The sequence below is a fragment of the Barbus barbus genome (assembly GCF_936440315.1).
Source record: "Barbus barbus genome assembly, chromosome: 3".
Classification (NCBI taxonomy): Eukaryota; Metazoa; Chordata; class Actinopteri; order Cypriniformes; family Cyprinidae; genus Barbus; species Barbus barbus.
Genome location: NC_136731.1, coordinates 26,248,338 through 26,265,816, shown reverse-complemented (window position 1 = coordinate 26,265,816; position 17,479 = coordinate 26,248,338). Strand labels below are relative to the sequence as shown.

Below are 17,479 nucleotides of genomic sequence, written 5' to 3'. Positions count from 1 at the left end.
TCTGAAAAGAGGACTTTGGACCACTGATTAACAGTCCAGTTCTTTTTCTCCACAGCCCAGGTAAGACGCTTCTGACGTTGTCTCTGGTTCAGAAGTGGCTTGGTAGCCCTTTTCCTGAAGACGTCTGAGCGTGGAGACTCTTGATGCACTGACTCCAGCTTCAGTCCACTCCTTGTGAAGCTCTCACAAGTGTTTGAATCAGCTTTGCTTGACAGTATTCTCAAGCTTGCGGTCATCCCTGCTTCTTGTGCACCTTTTCCTACCCAAATTCTTCCTTCCAGTCAACTTTGCATTTAATATGCTTTGATACAGCACTCTGTAAACAGCCACACCTTTCAGTAATGACCCTCTGTGACTTACCCTCTTTGTGGAGGGCGTCAATGTTCGTCTTCTGGATCATTGCCAAGTCAGCAGTCTTCCCCATTATTGGGGTTTCAAAGAATAAGAGATACCCGGAATTTTATACTGTAGGGATGGTCATTAACTGAAACTCAAATGTAAATATTCTAATATTTTGAGATACTGGGTTTTGACTTTCATGAGCTGTAAGCTCTAATCATCAAAATTTAAACAAAAAAACTTTTGAAATGTTTTACTTTACATGCAATGAATCTAAAATATATGAAAGTTTCACTTTTTGAAATTAGTTACAAAAAAAAAAAGATTTTCAAATTTTTTTAGATGTACCTGTAAGTATGGGCACATTCATTTGGGTCGTTATTGATAAAACAAAGATTTATTTCAATAATAAGTGGTTGGGCCAGATGACTGCAGTCAATAATACATTTTTGTGTAAAAATGCAAGGATCTTGGATCTTGCAAGGGTACTTGTGATCTTACAAGGGTAAATAAAGAACTGGGGCAGGTTGCATAAACTGTTTAGACTAGTCTTAAAAAGTCATCTAATTTTTTTTTCTTCAAGACCATAACTTTTTTTTATTAAGTTATGAAAAGGTAGATTGATCTTATTTGCATTGGAAGACTGCTTACCCCTTGGCAACAAACTAGTTCTTAAGACACAGTCTTAACATGGTGGCTAAGGTTACGCAACTGGCCCCTGGTTGTTCTATAAGTATTATATAGTATTTTCTTCACTCTTTACTTAAAAAAAACTATGTCTAAAAACAGTAATATTGTATGTATTTGAGGTCTGAGATGTGGAAACGGTGAAGAGAGAGAGGGCAAACATTTTGCATTTTAGGTCAGCATTACCATCTAATCACTTCATCTTTTATATAACATAGGATTTTGACCAAATATGTTCAATCTTGATTTCTGTAAAATGTTGCAACAAGGTTTTTTTTTTTTTTTAAGAAAAATTACAGTTTTGGACATTTACCCCCAGTTTCACAGACAAGGCTTAAGCCTAGTCCTAGACTAAAATGTAATTCTGAGTTGTTTCAACTGAAAGAAACTTGCACTGACTGGTCTTAACATATATCAGTGCCTCTGTTCTGTCTCAAGATGCACACCAGTAATGTTTTTTTCTAAGGCATGTTTATAAAAATGTCTTAAATGTCCTAATTGAACTATGATCTAATCCCGACTTAGTCTAAACCCCGTCTGTGAAACCAGGCCATAGGTAATAAAAAATATTTTAAATCATACCTTAAAGTAATCTTTAAAAACATTCTGTGTGGAGCATGTCCCCAGTCTGTACACTTTCCCCCCTTACCTGTTTGCTTCTCTGAATATTACAATGAAATATTATTTTAGTAATTATTATAAATTATATTATAAATAATTTTACTACTTAATAAATAACAAGTCAATAAATTATTTTAATAAAATTCTACATTGTTTTATCAGATGAAATGGGCCAAAAGCCAACTTATATTATTGTGTTATAAGTAATATGTATAATAAATAATATTGTTTGATAAATAGTTTTTGTTGATTAAATAATTTAAATAAATATTAATAAATGTATATTAATAAAATTATCATATTTTAAGATTAGTATAGTGAACATATTGTTATTGCTATTATTATTAAACATATATTAATAATGCATCATATTGTTTGTTTATTATATTATTTCATCTAATTAAATTGTATTTATATAATTATATCATTCTGTATAATATATGACCCTGGACCACTGCACCAGTCATAAATAGCACGGGTGTATTTGTAGCAATAGTCAACAATACATTGTATGGATCAAAATTTAAAAACTTCTGTTTAAATTCTGTTTACAAACTCACCATTAATGTTAAAAACTGTACTTTTTTTTAAAGCCATTTCTTTTCTGAAAGAAATGACACCATGCACATGGAAATAGCACATTCTGTTGGAATTTTAAAGTCAAATAAACAAATTATATGAAAATGATTTTACCCTTAGGTCTTAAAGGGTTTAGTAAAAATCTGGTTCCATGAAGATATTTTGTAAATTTTCTACCGTAAATAAAATCAAAACTGATTTTTTGATTAGTAACACGCATTGACTTATAGGGTGGATAGTATGCACATTGGGATGCACTGCATGTAATTCACGCAAAGGTGTGCGGTATAGAGGTCCGGTGTGTCATAATAAAAGCTCTTCCTGTCTACGGCTAGCCCGCTCCCCACAATGCATTGCGCCGAACGATTACGCACACAGGAGCGCGCTTCACCCGGCCTCACTGCCCGTACCGTCGTTTACAAGCCGTCCGAATCCAAGCGGATTATAGCGAGAATGGAGTCCACCGTTAAGAGAGACGCGGAGATCAGCTGCGTGCTGTGCTGCCAGGACATCGACATGTTCGCGGTGGGGAAGTGCGATCACCCGGTGTGTTACCGCTGCTCCACCAAGATGCGGCTGCTGTGCGACCAGAAGTACTGCGCCGTCTGCCGGGAGCAGCTCGACAAGGTGCCGCCGCCTCTCCTCCAGCAGCGAGCGCAGGCCTCGGCCGACACACACAGACACACACACACAGACAGACAGACAGCACACGACATGATGGGAGCGGCCGTGTTTGTCGCGTCGTTAGCAGCGAGGAGTTGTCAGGAAAAAGAAAGTTTAGCTCAGTTGTCATCTCTCACAAGTGAAATTGAGGGCAGTTGTTTGACTAATTGTTGTTATGATTTCTGTTTTTGATTTGTAGATGCATGTGGAAACGTGTTTTTAGTTTAGAAGTGAGCCGTTTTATCTTAGCAGCGGTGATTTATTGCTTCCCGCGACAACCAGCAGCTCGCTAGAGTCCTTCACGGTGTAGTAGTTCACTTCATGTGGGTTAACAGATGTGACCCTGAACCACAAAACCTGTCATAAATAAATAAGCTTTCAATTGATGTATGGTTTGTTAGGATTGGACAATATTTGGCCGAGATACAGCTATTTGAAAACCTGGAATCTGCAAAAAAAAAAAGAAAATACTGAGAAAGTCAAATAAAAAGTCAAGTCTTTAGCAATGCATATTACTAATCAAATTATTGTTTGATGTTTACGGTAGGAAATTGTCAAAATATCTTCATGGAACATGATCTTTACTTAATATTCATGAGTTTTGGCATAAAAGAAAAATGGATAATTTTGACCCATACAATATATTTTTGGCTATTGCTACAAATATACCCCAGCGACTTAAGACTGGTTTTGTGCTCCAGGGTCACAAATATGAGAGGCAAGGATATATCATGAACAAAGTTCAAAAAGTTTTTTTTTTTTTTATATATAATTAGACAGACAGCTCTGCTGGATGTTGCTGTTGTGTAATCGGCTTCAGATAACTAGTGGGATAGTGGGTCCCCAGGAACAGCGTTGAAGACCTCTGTACTAGACAACATGTGCTTTCTCTGACAGCCTGTCAACGTGCGACGTCATGTTGACTCTGCGTGACTCGCGTGACAATCACTCAAGAACGCCTCTCTTAATTTGCCTGTTAAGCACAAGTTACATTAAGACCAAAGTATACAGTACGCGAGGTACAGCGTAATCAGCAAGTCTGAAATTGAAAACATTTAGTGTTCAGTCCTTTTTGTTTAATTGACAACGTTGTTCGTGCTTTAGAAGAAGCGTTTCATTCTTTAAAAAAAAAAAATACTTGATGTTTTTTCTCTTCTGTAATTAAAAAAATATATTTCTTTATTATTTTTCTGATTTTCCAGGTGGTCTTCTTAAAGAAACTTGAACCCTTTGCCGCTCTGAACATTCATCAATATCAGTGTGAGAAGAAATATGACATATATTTTGCAGATGGAAAGATATATGCTCAGTTCAGGTATGAACCTTTTTTTTTCAGCAGGGATGAGAAAAGCTATCCTTTTGACAATATTCTATACGTGTATGTATTTGCTCAGTAATTGTTTCAACTACACATTCATTCAATATATGATTGGAAAGTTTTAATGTAAGAATAAAATGGTTGAGATGCATTCTGTTGAAAATAATCAATGCAGGATTCCTACATTTTTTTTTCTGAAGAACCACAAAGGAAAATGTATTTAAAAACTATGCTTGTTTGTACCAAAACATATTGTATTAAAACAGTAATGTAACAACGCACAATAATAAACTGCAATATTTAATTAAAATTGTTGTGCGAATACTTAAATCTATAAAAAAAGTGGCAGACTTTGATATTTTTGAATTTGGCGTGACATGAGTTTAACTAGTTTTGAAATGGACAATGTAAACAACTCTGGCGTCCCTTTTGGCAGTTTACTTGCCAAATAAAAAGTGCATTTAAGTCTTGACCATATCACATCATTGCCAGTCCCATTTTTCAGCTTAAAATCAACAATATTTGAAATTGGTTCCTTACTAGCTCTTTTTATCTTTTATAACAAATGCAGGAAGATTTTGTTAAATGAATGTCCACAATGCCCAGAACCAAAAGTGTTCTCCAAATTTGAAGAATTAGAACAGCATATGCGGAAACAACATGAACTCTTCTGCTGCAAGTTATGTGCAAAGCACCTGAAGGTAGAGTATTGCATTTTAATTAATTATATATTTTTTTGCACACACCTTATTCCTTCAATGAATAGTTTGCCCTGTGTTTAGGTATTCTCATACGAGCGGAAGTGGTACAATCGGAAAGACCTGGCTCGACATCGAACGCAGGGGGACCCGGATGATACCTCACATCGTGGGCATCCGCTTTGTAAATTCTGTGATGATCGATACCTGGACAACGATGAACTGTTGAAGCACCTGCGGCGAGATCATTACTTCTGCCATTTCTGTGATGCAGATGGAGCTCAGGAGTATTACAGGTAAAAGACCAGTTCTGGTTCACTTTTTTTTTTTTCTTTTTTTTAACTTGTAAATATGGTTATGTTAAATTGGTTTATTTCCAGATGCAAATCACTGTAGCTATGTTTACATGCACCCAAATGATGCCTCAGTTGAACTGAAAAACCTTTCATATAAACCCTCAATCGATCTAATTGATATAATTTTGAATAAAATTTCAGTCTAAAATAAAATTTTCACAGAATTTAAAAGATAATTCGCTTAACTGAAGTATTATTTTTGTCCTATAGTGACTACCAGTACCTCAGCGAGCACTTCAGAGAGAGCCATTATCTCTGCGAGGAGGGCCGCTGCAGTACAGAGCAGTTCACTCACGCTTTCCGCACAGAGATTGACTATAAGGCTCACAAAGCTGCTGCCCACAGCAAAAACCGGGCTGAGGCACGGCAGAATCGCCAAATCGACATTCAGTTCAACTATGCACCCAGACAGCAACGAAGAAATGACGGTAAAGCTGAATTTGCACTTTCTGTGAGTTGGATATAACTTTGGGGTCGCATGCCTTAATCAAGCTCATCTGATTGTTTGTTTTAGGTCTGACAGTTGGTGGCGATGACTATGAGGAATTGGATCGCTTCAACAGACAGGGAAGATCAGGAAGAGGACGAGCCCCAGGAGGACAGCAGAATGTCAGGAGCTGGAGATATAATCGGTAGGTCTTCATCAGCGCTGCATTCTGTCATGTAACAGCACTTATGGAAGACTGAGAGAGTTGTTGTCCTCAGAGAGGAAGAGGACAAAGAGATCGCTGCTGCTTTGCGAGCTTCGATGGCCAGCCACCTGCAAGAGAGAAGCAGTCAGAAGCCACGCAAAGAAGAAAAGGTGGAGCCTGATGACATGAGAAACATCAGAGGCACTGCCAAACAGACGAACGAAATGCAAGGTATGGCAATCTATCTATCTATCTATCTATCTATCTATCTATCTATCTATCTATCTATCTATCTATCTATCTATCTATCTATCTATCTATCTATCTATCTATCTATCTATCTATCTATCTATCTATCTATCTATCTTTAATTTGGAAGTTGATAAAATTGCATGTATGAATATATTTCAGCTCGATCAGTGAAGAACAGTGCTCCTTTGGCTGGTCAGGACTTCCCAGTTTTAGGGGCTGCTGCACCTCCAGCCCCAATTCAAAGGTATGCTTGTTCTGTTTTTAGTAAGATGGGTCACTTATGTATTTTTCCCATGTAGGAATACGAAGATCATTTCTTTTTTAGAGGGGCTTGCTTTTTTGATTATTTTGTTCATATATATTAATGAATTCAAATTTGTTCAATGACATAAATATACCCCTTTTTGTGATCTTTTTCATGTCTGTATTGAAATTCAGATTTTTGGGGGACATAAAGTCAAAAACATCAGGCTGATATAACTGTCCTGCAATCGTTAATTTAAATGAAGCTGAAATAAAATGGAAATATTGGAAACACTTAAGCCTAAATTAAAATTAGAAATGTTGCCTTGGCAGAAAACTGAAACAAAACAAGTTTAAGTTAATTAAATTATAGCTAAATAAAAGTATAAAAAAAACACAAAACCTAGTAAAATGACAATCACATAACAAAATGACTAAAGTCTAAAGTAAAATGAAAACTACAAATATAAAAATAAGTGCCAATTCAAAAATTAATACATTTTATAATAGTATATAATTAATGCTAAATTAACACTCTACCTGAAATCATTATTTAATAAAAATGACTTTAGTCCTCCATAGTCACGTGGTGCAACCGACATGCAAAACATACACCGCTTTCTTTTTTTTAATGTCTCTTGTTTTGTTTTGATTTAATTTTTTTTAAATGGGCATAAATTAAAAAATGTCAGGCTGATACAGCCGTCCTGAAATCATAATAAAAGAAAGGGGCCTCTGAATTCTTGAAAAGGAACCCTTAAGTACTTTGGTGTAATCTTTTATGTCCACCAAATCATAATCATATGGTGCAACCAACAAATATGCAGAGCAAAACAGGAAATGATGTCAGAGAGGACCCAAGCCATTTCTGCAGGTCAGATTATCAATTTGAGAGTTTGAGTGGGCTCATAGTTGTGGGTATATGCAACAGTAACAGCAAGAAAAGTGCTAGCATTTTGGGCAAGCACCACTTGAAAATGTGCTCTTAAACATTGAGTTTAATTTAATCCGATCAGTATTTGACAATGTCTGTCTTCCTATCATTTCAGCAAGATCAAACAAACTTCTGTCTCTCTGAAGGAAGATGATTTTCCAAGCTTGTCTGGCTCAGTAGTTTCTGCTCCAATGACGCCTGCATACACAAATCAACCCAAGAAACATTCATCCTTCCAGGAGGAGGACTTTCCTGCACTGGTCTCCAAGATCAAACCACTGAAGCCCCAATCAAACACAACATCAGCCTGGTCTCAAGCTGGAAGCAAACCTGTGGTGGTTTCCAATAAACCTGTGGTTCTGCCCATCAAAACAGCCCCTACAGTCTCTTCATCCATACTGTCCGCCAGTGACCCGCCGCCCAGTGGAAGTGTGCCTCAGCCTCTCACTGCCTCCTCATCTCGCCGCAAAAAGAAGCTCACCTCTGCTGAAACCCACAAAGCTCCACCTAAAGTCAAATGTCCGTCCTCATCGGATGACGAGGACCCCCAAACCGGCAGAACGGCTCAGGAGATCCGCACTGTACCGACTATGCTTGATATTTCCACTTTGCTGACGGTAAAAGGTGGCTCATCTCAGCCCAACCCTAAAACCAACAAGAAAAAGAAGCAAGCCATAACTTCATCTCTGGATTCCCCCTCACACACTCCTGAGTCCGTGTCCAAAATGGCTCACAAAGAGAACGTTCCCGAGACGAAGCCACCAGACAACAGTCTCCCCTCCAGAACAAACTCTTTTATAAATGGACTCTCAGAGAAACCGGCAGAAGCATTGTCCCCTACATCATTTCCTGAAAATATTCCTTCCCCTTTAAAGCAGCCGGTAACCGACCAACCTCCTCCACCCAAAGAAGAGGAATTTCCAGCACTTATGTCCAGAAAACCTCCACCTGGTAATCCTGTTCCTTTCCTTAAAGAGGCAGTGCCCAAAATGACATTGTTTCTAAGTGTGTACTTGTGTTTTCAGGCTTTAAAAGTGCATTTCCGTTGAAGAGCACTCAGAGTGTGCTGCCACCTCCTCCTCCTGGCCTTGGGCCTGTTGTCAGCAAACCTCCTCCAGGATTCACCGGCATCCCGCTCAACAGTAATGTGGTGGAATCGTCAATGCCGGCTGTTAACAGGTTAGAGACTGTGATTTGTGCTGTTATACTGTGCTGTTATATTCCGCTTTGAGTCACTGTTGTATTTTGAGTACATGAAAGTTGACCATTTATTGATTGCAAGCAATGTTTTTAATTAGTCTTAGGCCTGGTATTACAGTCAAGGCTTAGGTTAAGTCAGGATTAGGCCATAGTTCAATTAGGACATTTAAGGTTATATACGTGCCTTTGATAAAAAACACTACTGGTGTGCATCTTAAGACAAAACAATGAAACTGACATATTTGAAGATCAGTCAGTGCAAGTTTCTTTCAGTTAAACCAGCTCAGACATGCATTTTAGTCTGAGACACCAGACTTGTTCCTGGAGGGCCGGTGTCCTGCTGAGTTTAGCTCCAACCCTAATCAAACACACCTGAACCAGCTAATCAAGGTCTTGCTTTGTGTCCTTGAAACTTCAAGGCAGGTGTGTTGAGGCAAGTTGGAGCTAAACTCTGCAGGCCCTCCAGGACCAAGCATGGCTTGGCTTTGAAACTGAGGGCTAATGTTATAAAGCCAGTATCTGAGAGAATGTTGATATAATGCCTTAATATTCCTTAATACTTTTTTTGACAATGTGTTAAAATTGATGGAAAAAAGTGGTGTTTTTTTTTTTTTTTGTCCACTGGACAAAATGAACTTTTCTGAGCTTTTTGTTTTTGTTTTTTGCGTTTTTCCTGAAGTGTCATATCAGTGTAGCCACAGTTACAGTTCACCTTATCAGGGACTTATGAGGTTCATCTTATTAGGAACTTTCTTTGACAACCAGATGATGTCCAAATACTGTTAATTACTCTTATTCTTTTCTTTAATTACACTTTTTGTGTTTGAAATTAAACGTTTGATGTACATTTTATTTTACCTTACACTTCCATTAAATAAGAATAATAATACAAGATATTACAAGATGATAATCAGAAATATCTGCATATCAGAATGATTTCTGAAAGATCATGTGACACTGAAGACTGGAGTAATGATGCTGAAAATTCTACTTTCCACCACATAAATGAATCCCATTTTAAAATGTATTCAGATTTGACAACAGATAATGGGTTAAAAATTCACAAATTCTAATTTAATAATTTATCATTAATTAATGTTAAAATAGAAAAGCGATATAAGTGTTTTATCTCATTAGGTATTGTGTTTTCTTTCAGAGTGACACCTGCTGTTGGATCCTACCTCATACCTGACAATTTCCAGCAAAGAAACATGGACCTTATTCAGTCTATTAAGAATTATCTTCAAAATGATGAAACCAAGTTCAATGAGTTCAAAAACTATTCAGGCCAATTTAGACAGGTAACTATCAAACCAAGACCATTTAAATTCAGTTAATATTAGTCTCACATATTATTATATATTAGGTCTGCTAGTTTAAGCAAACTGTACTAATTCCTTTATAATTATGTAGTTCTGTGAGCTTGTTAATTGAGACAACATGGAGTATTTTTAAATATATTATTTCCAACATACACTTGTCGCATCTTGCAGGACCCTTTAAAATGAACTAGTGAAGAAAAATGTTTAAAAATAGTGGAAACTGGTGACCCATTATAGAACCTATGATACACACTGCCTCACACATACATTGTCTTACCCATTAATATTTTCATTGATCTCTAATTTTCATCTTGAGCAGGGTATAATACCTGCTGTCGAGTACTACAAAAGCTGCCAGGAGCTGCTGGGAGAGAATTTCAACAGGGTCTTCAATGAGCTGCTGGTTCTCCTTCCAGACACTCGCAAGCAACAGGAGCTTCTCACTGCCCACGGAGACTTTAAGGCTCTCGAGAAACAGCAGCAAGGCTCCAAGCCCAAAAAAAACAAAAAGAAAGCCTGGCAGACAGGCACCACCAGCAACAGCCTGGAGCTGGACTGCCAAGTGTGTCCCACCTGTAAGCAGGTGCTGGCTCTAAAAGACTTCAACACCCATAAAACCCTACACATCGGCGATGATGACTTCCCCTCTTTACAGGCCATAAGCAAGATCATCAGCTAGCTGTCAGCAGACGCACATCCACGGCTCTCTATGACGCAGGACCTGGTGCTGCACCAGGATAATGGTGAGATGCTTGAAAGGATGAGGGGTTTCTGAGCTGCAGTGGTAATGTTTACTCGGATGTTTACTTTCAGATTCTGAAAGTTTTGATGACACCTTTTTCAAAGGGGAAAGATCAACCCTAAAAAGTGCTAGTGGAACTATAACTGTTGGGAAGAGAAACAGGTTTAATCTACTTGAAAGCTTGAGTTGTAATGTTGATTCATTTATTACTCCTCCAGTTCATCTTTTTCATCAGGTTTTCCAGTGCTGTTAGCATGGCCATTTGTTTTTTTGGCTGCCTTTGAAAAATAACCTATTTATTTCAGAATGCTCCTGCCGTTTGATTTGAAATTGATTAATTTCTCATTTGTTTACAAACTTCTACAGTACAGAAAAATAAAATGGTTAATATATAGCATTTCTTACAGTAAGCTACAGTGATCTGTCTACTGACTTTTGACAAATTGACATTTCTGAATGATTGTGTAAATTATTTGCAATTAAACAATCAAGCCAGGGAACGAAATGCACGGCTCGGCACTCTTTAGGCCACGTGTGATTGTGAGGAAGTTTCACCTGCCTTAAAATATACAGGAAAAACCAGAGGGACATTTTTAAAAGGTTGTCAGATGGGATCATAATACAGAATGTTTTGTATAAAATACCACATTAGTACAGATGGATAATTCTTTAAAAAAAAAATTGTTAGATTTGTTAAATACCATTGTGCTTGTGCCTCTTAAATATTTCTTCACACCCCCACAGAATTGACTGTTCAGACTTGAGTGCGGCCACCTTTCCTCATATCTCTTTCAGGAACTGCTATTTGTGCCACGGCCTTGTGGTCAACAGTTTGCGATGTGTCAGGACATATCTGCAGAATAAATGCTGGTCAAACATTATCAACATTTAGATTGTTATTCAAGCTCCAGTTTGTGTATTTCATCTGTTTGTTTTGTGCAACATACTCGAAAATGTTAACTACAGAGATACCTGAAGGAAGTGTTCACACAAAAATGATTGAAAAATGAAAAAAAATCTGTAATTTTAAGAAACCTTTTATTACATGAGATTCAAAAGAAGATATTAGGCTGTTAGGGGCTGAGGACGTTATTGAACATTCACTTTCATCTTTCCATTCAGCAAAAGTGAAAGAGACTTTCTGTCAAACATCTCCTTTTGTTCCACAGGAGAAAGAAATTCATACAGGTTTGAACAACATGAGGGTCAATTTGGAGTGAGCTACGGCGGTCGTATTTGACACGTTTCGAATTTGATTATTAGATTGGGTCTTAAGGTATATTACTTTTCACAAACTCGTTTTCTTTTTAAAATTTTTAAAACTTCGTAAACATTGGGATATATCTGTACAGTGAACTATTTGAAGCAATTAAAGGAATAGGTCTCCCAAAAATAAAAATATGCTGAAAATTTACTTTTCCCCCCAGCCCATCCAAGATGTAGATGTTTCTTTCTTCATCAGAACAGATTTGGAGAAATTTAGCATTATATCACTTGCTCACAAATGGATCCTCTGCAGTGAATGGGTGCCGTCAGAATGAGAGCCCAAGCAGCTGATAAAAACATCACAATAACTCCAGTCCATCAATTAACATCTTGTAAAGTGAAAAGCAGTGTTTTTAATAAGCAGATCCATCATTAAGGTGTTTTAACTTTAAACCATTGTTTCTGGCCAAAATAATGAGTACATAATCCGTAATAACACTTCTTCCTGTGAAAAAGTCTATCTCTGTTTAGTCTATCTTCGTCCTCTCATATCAGTCACCAACGTGTTTGTTTAGAACTGGTTTGGACTGTTTGTGCATGTAAGATTGAGAAGACTCAAGAAATGCAGTATAATGGATATGGATTTGTGTTTTAAGTTAAAAACATCTTTAAACACAGTTTTTGATTCACGAGTCATTAATTTATGAGTCGAGTAGTGTAAATTACTTGTGGATTGTGATGTTTTTATCAGCCGTTTGGACTCTTATTCTGACGGCACCCATTCACTGCAGAGGAACCATTGGTAAGTGATGGAATGCTAAATTTCTCCAAATCTGTTCAGATGAAGAAACAAACTCTTTTGGTTGGTTGGAGGTTGAGTAAATTTTCAGCAAATGTTTTTGTGTGAATTATTTCTAATGTAGAAAGTTCAAAATATTACAGGGTCTGGCTTTCAGAACAGAATGAGCTCATAATAGTATGTAAGTCATTAAAAGAGCACAATACAGGTGATCCACTCATGAAAAACATGTCTTTATTTTCATAATGTCTGACAACTGCAGTCTGAAGACATTCCGACTGACAACGACAAATCTTTTGATATCTTTCAATCACAAGATGGGATATATATTAAAAAGAGTCATGGACAAGCTCAAGGCATTTTTACTGATGCAAATTTTGCACTTCGTCTTTCAATGGGGTACGAATACAAAAACTAAAGGCTTATATTTTCACATCTTCATCATCTATAATACTTTTTAGAGGTGCAAATTTGGATCCAGCAAAACATACCTCAGTGAATCACTCCAAAACTGTCCCATAATATTGGTCCATGAAGCATTTTAACAGGAGTGCAGAGTTAAGTACAGGAAATACAAGACCCTGACCACTTTCACAAACATACTCCATTTACAAGTATTGAAGTACAATCACTATCATTTGTGTATGTTGCCCTATCTCTGAACACAGAAACATTACCAAAATCTACCACATATCAGACAAAGCACTGATGATGGTCACCAAACAGCGTTTTTTTTAAAACAACAGCCAACTGATGAATATCTGAAGGGTTTCCCAAACAAATGACTTTGCAAACCACTGGCATATGCACTGCCATTCAAAAGCTTGAGGTTGGTAAGGTTTTTTAAGTCTCTTCTGCTCACCAAGGCTGCATTTATTTGATCAAAAATACACTAAAAATAGTAATATTGTGAAATATTACAATTTAAAATAACTTTTCTATTTTAAAAGTATTTTAAAATGCGATTTATTCCTGTTAGAAACATTCATTATTATCAATGTTGAAAACAGTTGTGCTGCTGAATTTTTTTTCAGGATTCTCTGATGAATATAAAGTTCTGAAGAACAGCACTGATTTGAAATGGAAATCTTTTGTAACATTACAAATGTCTTTACTGTCACTTTTGATCAATTTAATGTCTCCTTGCTGAATTAATTTCTTTTAAGAATGACACATTTGACTTATTACTAGCCATTTCTAATGTTGAAAACATACCAAGTGGTGTCATTGTCCGAGTTTGTAAATATATTCATAAAGCATTCATTTTAAATGCCAGTTTATATGTTTGTATTCCTCAATTTTAAAATGCCAAATGTCTCTAATAAAAAAAATGTATAATAACAAAAACCATTATTAGTTTGAAGTCTTTTTAGTGGGTTTCATTTAACCTCTATATTTTGATACAGTCAGAAGTATTCACGCATTGTAAACTACAAAAATCCTTCCAAAATAAAATCTGGCTTCATGTCTTAACACGTTTAGTGGCTTCACTGAATCAACACCTTTCTACACACTTTTGATATATAAGACACCCTTATCTACAGCGAAACTTTACCCTCTTTTAGGAAGACCACCTCTCGTAAGCTTTCAGTTGGAGAACATTTAAATGTGTCATAAATGTTTTGGTGATTCCATGTTTCAGATATTGCACTTTATATACAGTACCCAACAGCATTATGGAAATTTAATATATAAGGTATTGTTTGTGATGCATGGCACTTCATAGCTCTCTAAATATAACACATGCAACATAACCTTTTTCATTTTTAAACAACACTGATAACCCTCTAACGGTTTCATTCCAGCTGATAAATTAACACGTAATATTCCAAACGAAAGTGACATCACAATCAACATATTCTTGTACAGAAGTTCACAGAACGGAACTACCTATGAACATTATCACACCACTTCAGTTTGAAGACCAGTGCCAGCCATCCACACTGACTCTGATACACCAATGACATCGCATGTGGACTTTTGCTAGGCACCGTTTCAGTAAATTGGCACCTGGTAGGTTGAGGCGTTGGAGTTCAGGTTTTCAGTGAAGGGTGGGCTCTGGTATGTGTCATTGGGCTCAGTGCTCGTGCCGGTGGGGTAGGGCTCGACAGGAGGGTTGCCGTCCACGTGCTCTTTGGTGAAGAGGCTCATGTCGGTCCCTAGCATGTACTTCTGCACCGCCCTTACAGTCAAACCAGCCTGAAATACAGAGAGGAAGCAAATGACAGTCACACGCATTAGTATCGAACTCTCATTAAAAATAACTAGTAATAGCCTCGGTTTCTTTCACATCAGGCCACGCCACCAAACACTATTCTCATCCTCATTCACGACGGCAAGGGAAAAGGAAGTAATTCTATTATATGTTCCCACATCCCCTGAGGGCTGAAACCAGTATGTAGAGCAGGCTAATGTCAATGAGATAGGTCATGATATAACAACTGAAATGGACTGTGTTCTGCATATCCTGCCATTTCACTTTTAGATTTGAAAAGGAATGGCGGTCACACAAATTGACAATAAAATGTGTTTTCATTTCTGTGTAGAGATAGTTATGCTCATTTACCCAGGTGAAGATGGAGAAGAAGGAGAAGGCAATGGCAGCTCTGGCAGCATCCGCTCCCTGATTTAAGGGCAGCTCATCTGGGGTGGTGCGCTGCCATTGGTTGGCCAAGAAGCAGAAACAAACAAACCACAAAAATGCCCAGAAACCTGTAATCATGCACAAAACACAACAATAAGAATATATTATAGCCATAAATTCAATATAGTTTATTATACTGCCCCCATGTTTACATAAATACACAAAGCATCCAAAGGCAATACAGTAGGCTACTGTTCAGTTCTGTGGAGATCATGATTCACTGCCAGAACCCTTGAACAATTCACAGCTTAAAAATAGCAGTCACAGAGAGAGTCTCAGTCTGTTTTGGCATGCTCTTATTGTTTACCTGAAAATCCAATGTCCAACATCACTGCCTTCTTCCTGTCTTTAATACTGCTGATTTGTTGGAACTTCATGTCAAGGATAATGAAGAAAATGCATGCTAGAAATGCTATGAGCCCGATGGTGGTTCCGTAGTTGCAGGCATTGTTGTTCTTGTTGAAAACACAATAAAGCCTCTCACTGCCATGGTTGACATAGCCTTCATTTATTATGGATCCAAACACTACCATTGAGAAGATCTGCAGGGGAAAAAGACACCTGTTTTATTGACGTTCTTTTTTTCCTGTTAACACTGTTAAAGCCATTATAAATGATATTAAATAATTAAATACCATTACAATAAATAATATTATTCTATGTTCAGGCAGCTGACATGAAGTGACGATCTTTTGGTGCTGATTGTAAGAAATAAATATTTCAATTACAAAATGAAAGAGAAATATGAACTTACACAGATCCGATAAGATCCGCTGTATGACCAAAACAATGCTATTCAATAAACATAATGTATTATAAATAGACAATAACTCTTCTAAATCAACATTTTCCACTTGTAAGGCCAAATATTGTTCTGTACACTTTCAGAAAAAGGGTACAAGCTGTCACATGCATGGGGACAAGAAACAAAAGCCTTCGACTGAAATAATTGCATTGCACAAAGCTATGCTCCACGTGATGTGTTTGTCTGACGCAAATAACATCAAATGGAAGTAACAGTAGATGCGTGTATAGTAATGCATCAACCAATCAGAATCGAGGCACCGGTCATATAGAGGCAGACTGTGGCTGCGGCTCAAAACCTAGTGAGCTGCCTAAGTAGAGAGCATTTCTGAGCAACATACAGAATGATCCTCAAACATAAGCGATGCTCAAAATGAGGCAACTGACTATGCTTTGAGACGCTATAATGATGTTCTTACTGAAAAACCTATTGCATAATAGAGAAACGTTCATCCATGACATTATATTAACTCGTTTTGCATTAATAGGTAGCTAAATAGCCCCATGTTTAAAATTGTATTTCTTGTTCTGAATTCACGCCTAGTGATAGACCAACGGATAAAAATAATAGGCTACATAATAATATAATGATATTACAAACGAATTCACCCTACCATAATAAACCAAACAACAAAAAGATTCAAGAATGAGCGCGTTTTTTATATGCATGCTTCTAAAAGGAATCACATGAGAGGCAAATACGCTTCGTGACATTAATATTTTCAATATAAACAAAAAATAATCTTTGATTGTACAATTAACACATATATCTATATGAACGTCATATTTCCCAGTGACCTTATTTAATTATTAAATGAGCGCGCGGTGAAAATGTTATGTTCTGGGTTATTGTCACAGACCACATTTGTCTCTTCTAGGCAGATACGATTATTTTTAGGCAAATAAATGTCTTACCCATGATAATATTCTAAGGATGGTCTGCGGCTGTTGGATAAAGGCAATAGGGTCGAACGCAGCCCCGGCTCTCCCAGCGCCAAATGAACCCACTCCGTCCATTTTCCTCCTACTGTTATTCAGGCTCTCGGCTGTGGGTCGAGGTAGGCACACACACACACACACACACACACACACACATATATGTTGGTTTTTGTGGTTTATGGGGACTCTCCATAGGCGTAATGGTTTTTATACTGAACAAACTGTGTGCTATTGCCCTACACCAACCCTACATCTAAACTTAGCCCTCACAAGAGACTTTGTGCATTTTTAGATTTTCAAAAAAACACAATTTAGTATGTTTTTTAAGCCTTTTGAATTACGGGGACATAGGCAGTGTCCTCATAAACCACCTTCATATTGTAATACCTCTGGCATACCCATGTCATTATACAAATTTGTGTCCTCATAAACCACATAAACATGCACACACACACACACACACACACTGTCAGAGGCGTGTGCAATCTCTGTGATTCTGTG

The 17,479-nt window shown here is 37.2% G+C and overlaps 2 protein-coding genes across 2 annotated transcripts; one reads left to right on the top strand and one right to left on the bottom strand.

Annotated features, from left to right (window-relative positions):
- The first annotated feature begins 2,570 nt into the window (after positions 1-2,570).
- LOC306851154 (E3 ubiquitin-protein ligase ZNF598-like) lies at positions 2,571-11,974 on the top strand. Its single transcript, XM_079387280.1, has 12 exons — positions 2,571-2,853; positions 4,092-4,204; positions 4,779-4,908; positions 4,990-5,201; positions 5,472-5,689; positions 5,776-5,893; positions 5,967-6,124; positions 6,305-6,389; positions 7,438-8,273; positions 8,348-8,501; positions 9,679-9,823; positions 10,164-11,974. Exons 1-12 carry the CDS (start codon positions 2,575-2,577, stop codon positions 10,521-10,523), a joined length of 2,808 nt encoding a protein of 935 aa, XP_079243406.1. The 5' UTR covers positions 2,571-2,574; the 3' UTR covers positions 10,524-11,974.
- An 831-nt stretch (positions 11,975-12,805) lies between these two features.
- Positions 12,806-17,067, bottom strand: LOC306851162 (synaptogyrin-3-like). The gene is made up of 4 exons (XM_079387292.1): positions 16,955-17,067; positions 15,543-15,777; positions 15,158-15,303; positions 12,806-14,790 (listed from the first exon to the last, which is right to left on the bottom strand). The coding sequence occupies exons 1-4, from the start codon at positions 17,054-17,056 to the stop codon at positions 14,587-14,589; spliced, it is 687 nt and encodes a 228-aa protein (XP_079243418.1). The 5' UTR covers positions 17,057-17,067; the 3' UTR covers positions 12,806-14,586.
- Positions 17,068-17,479: the final 412 nt, after the last annotated feature.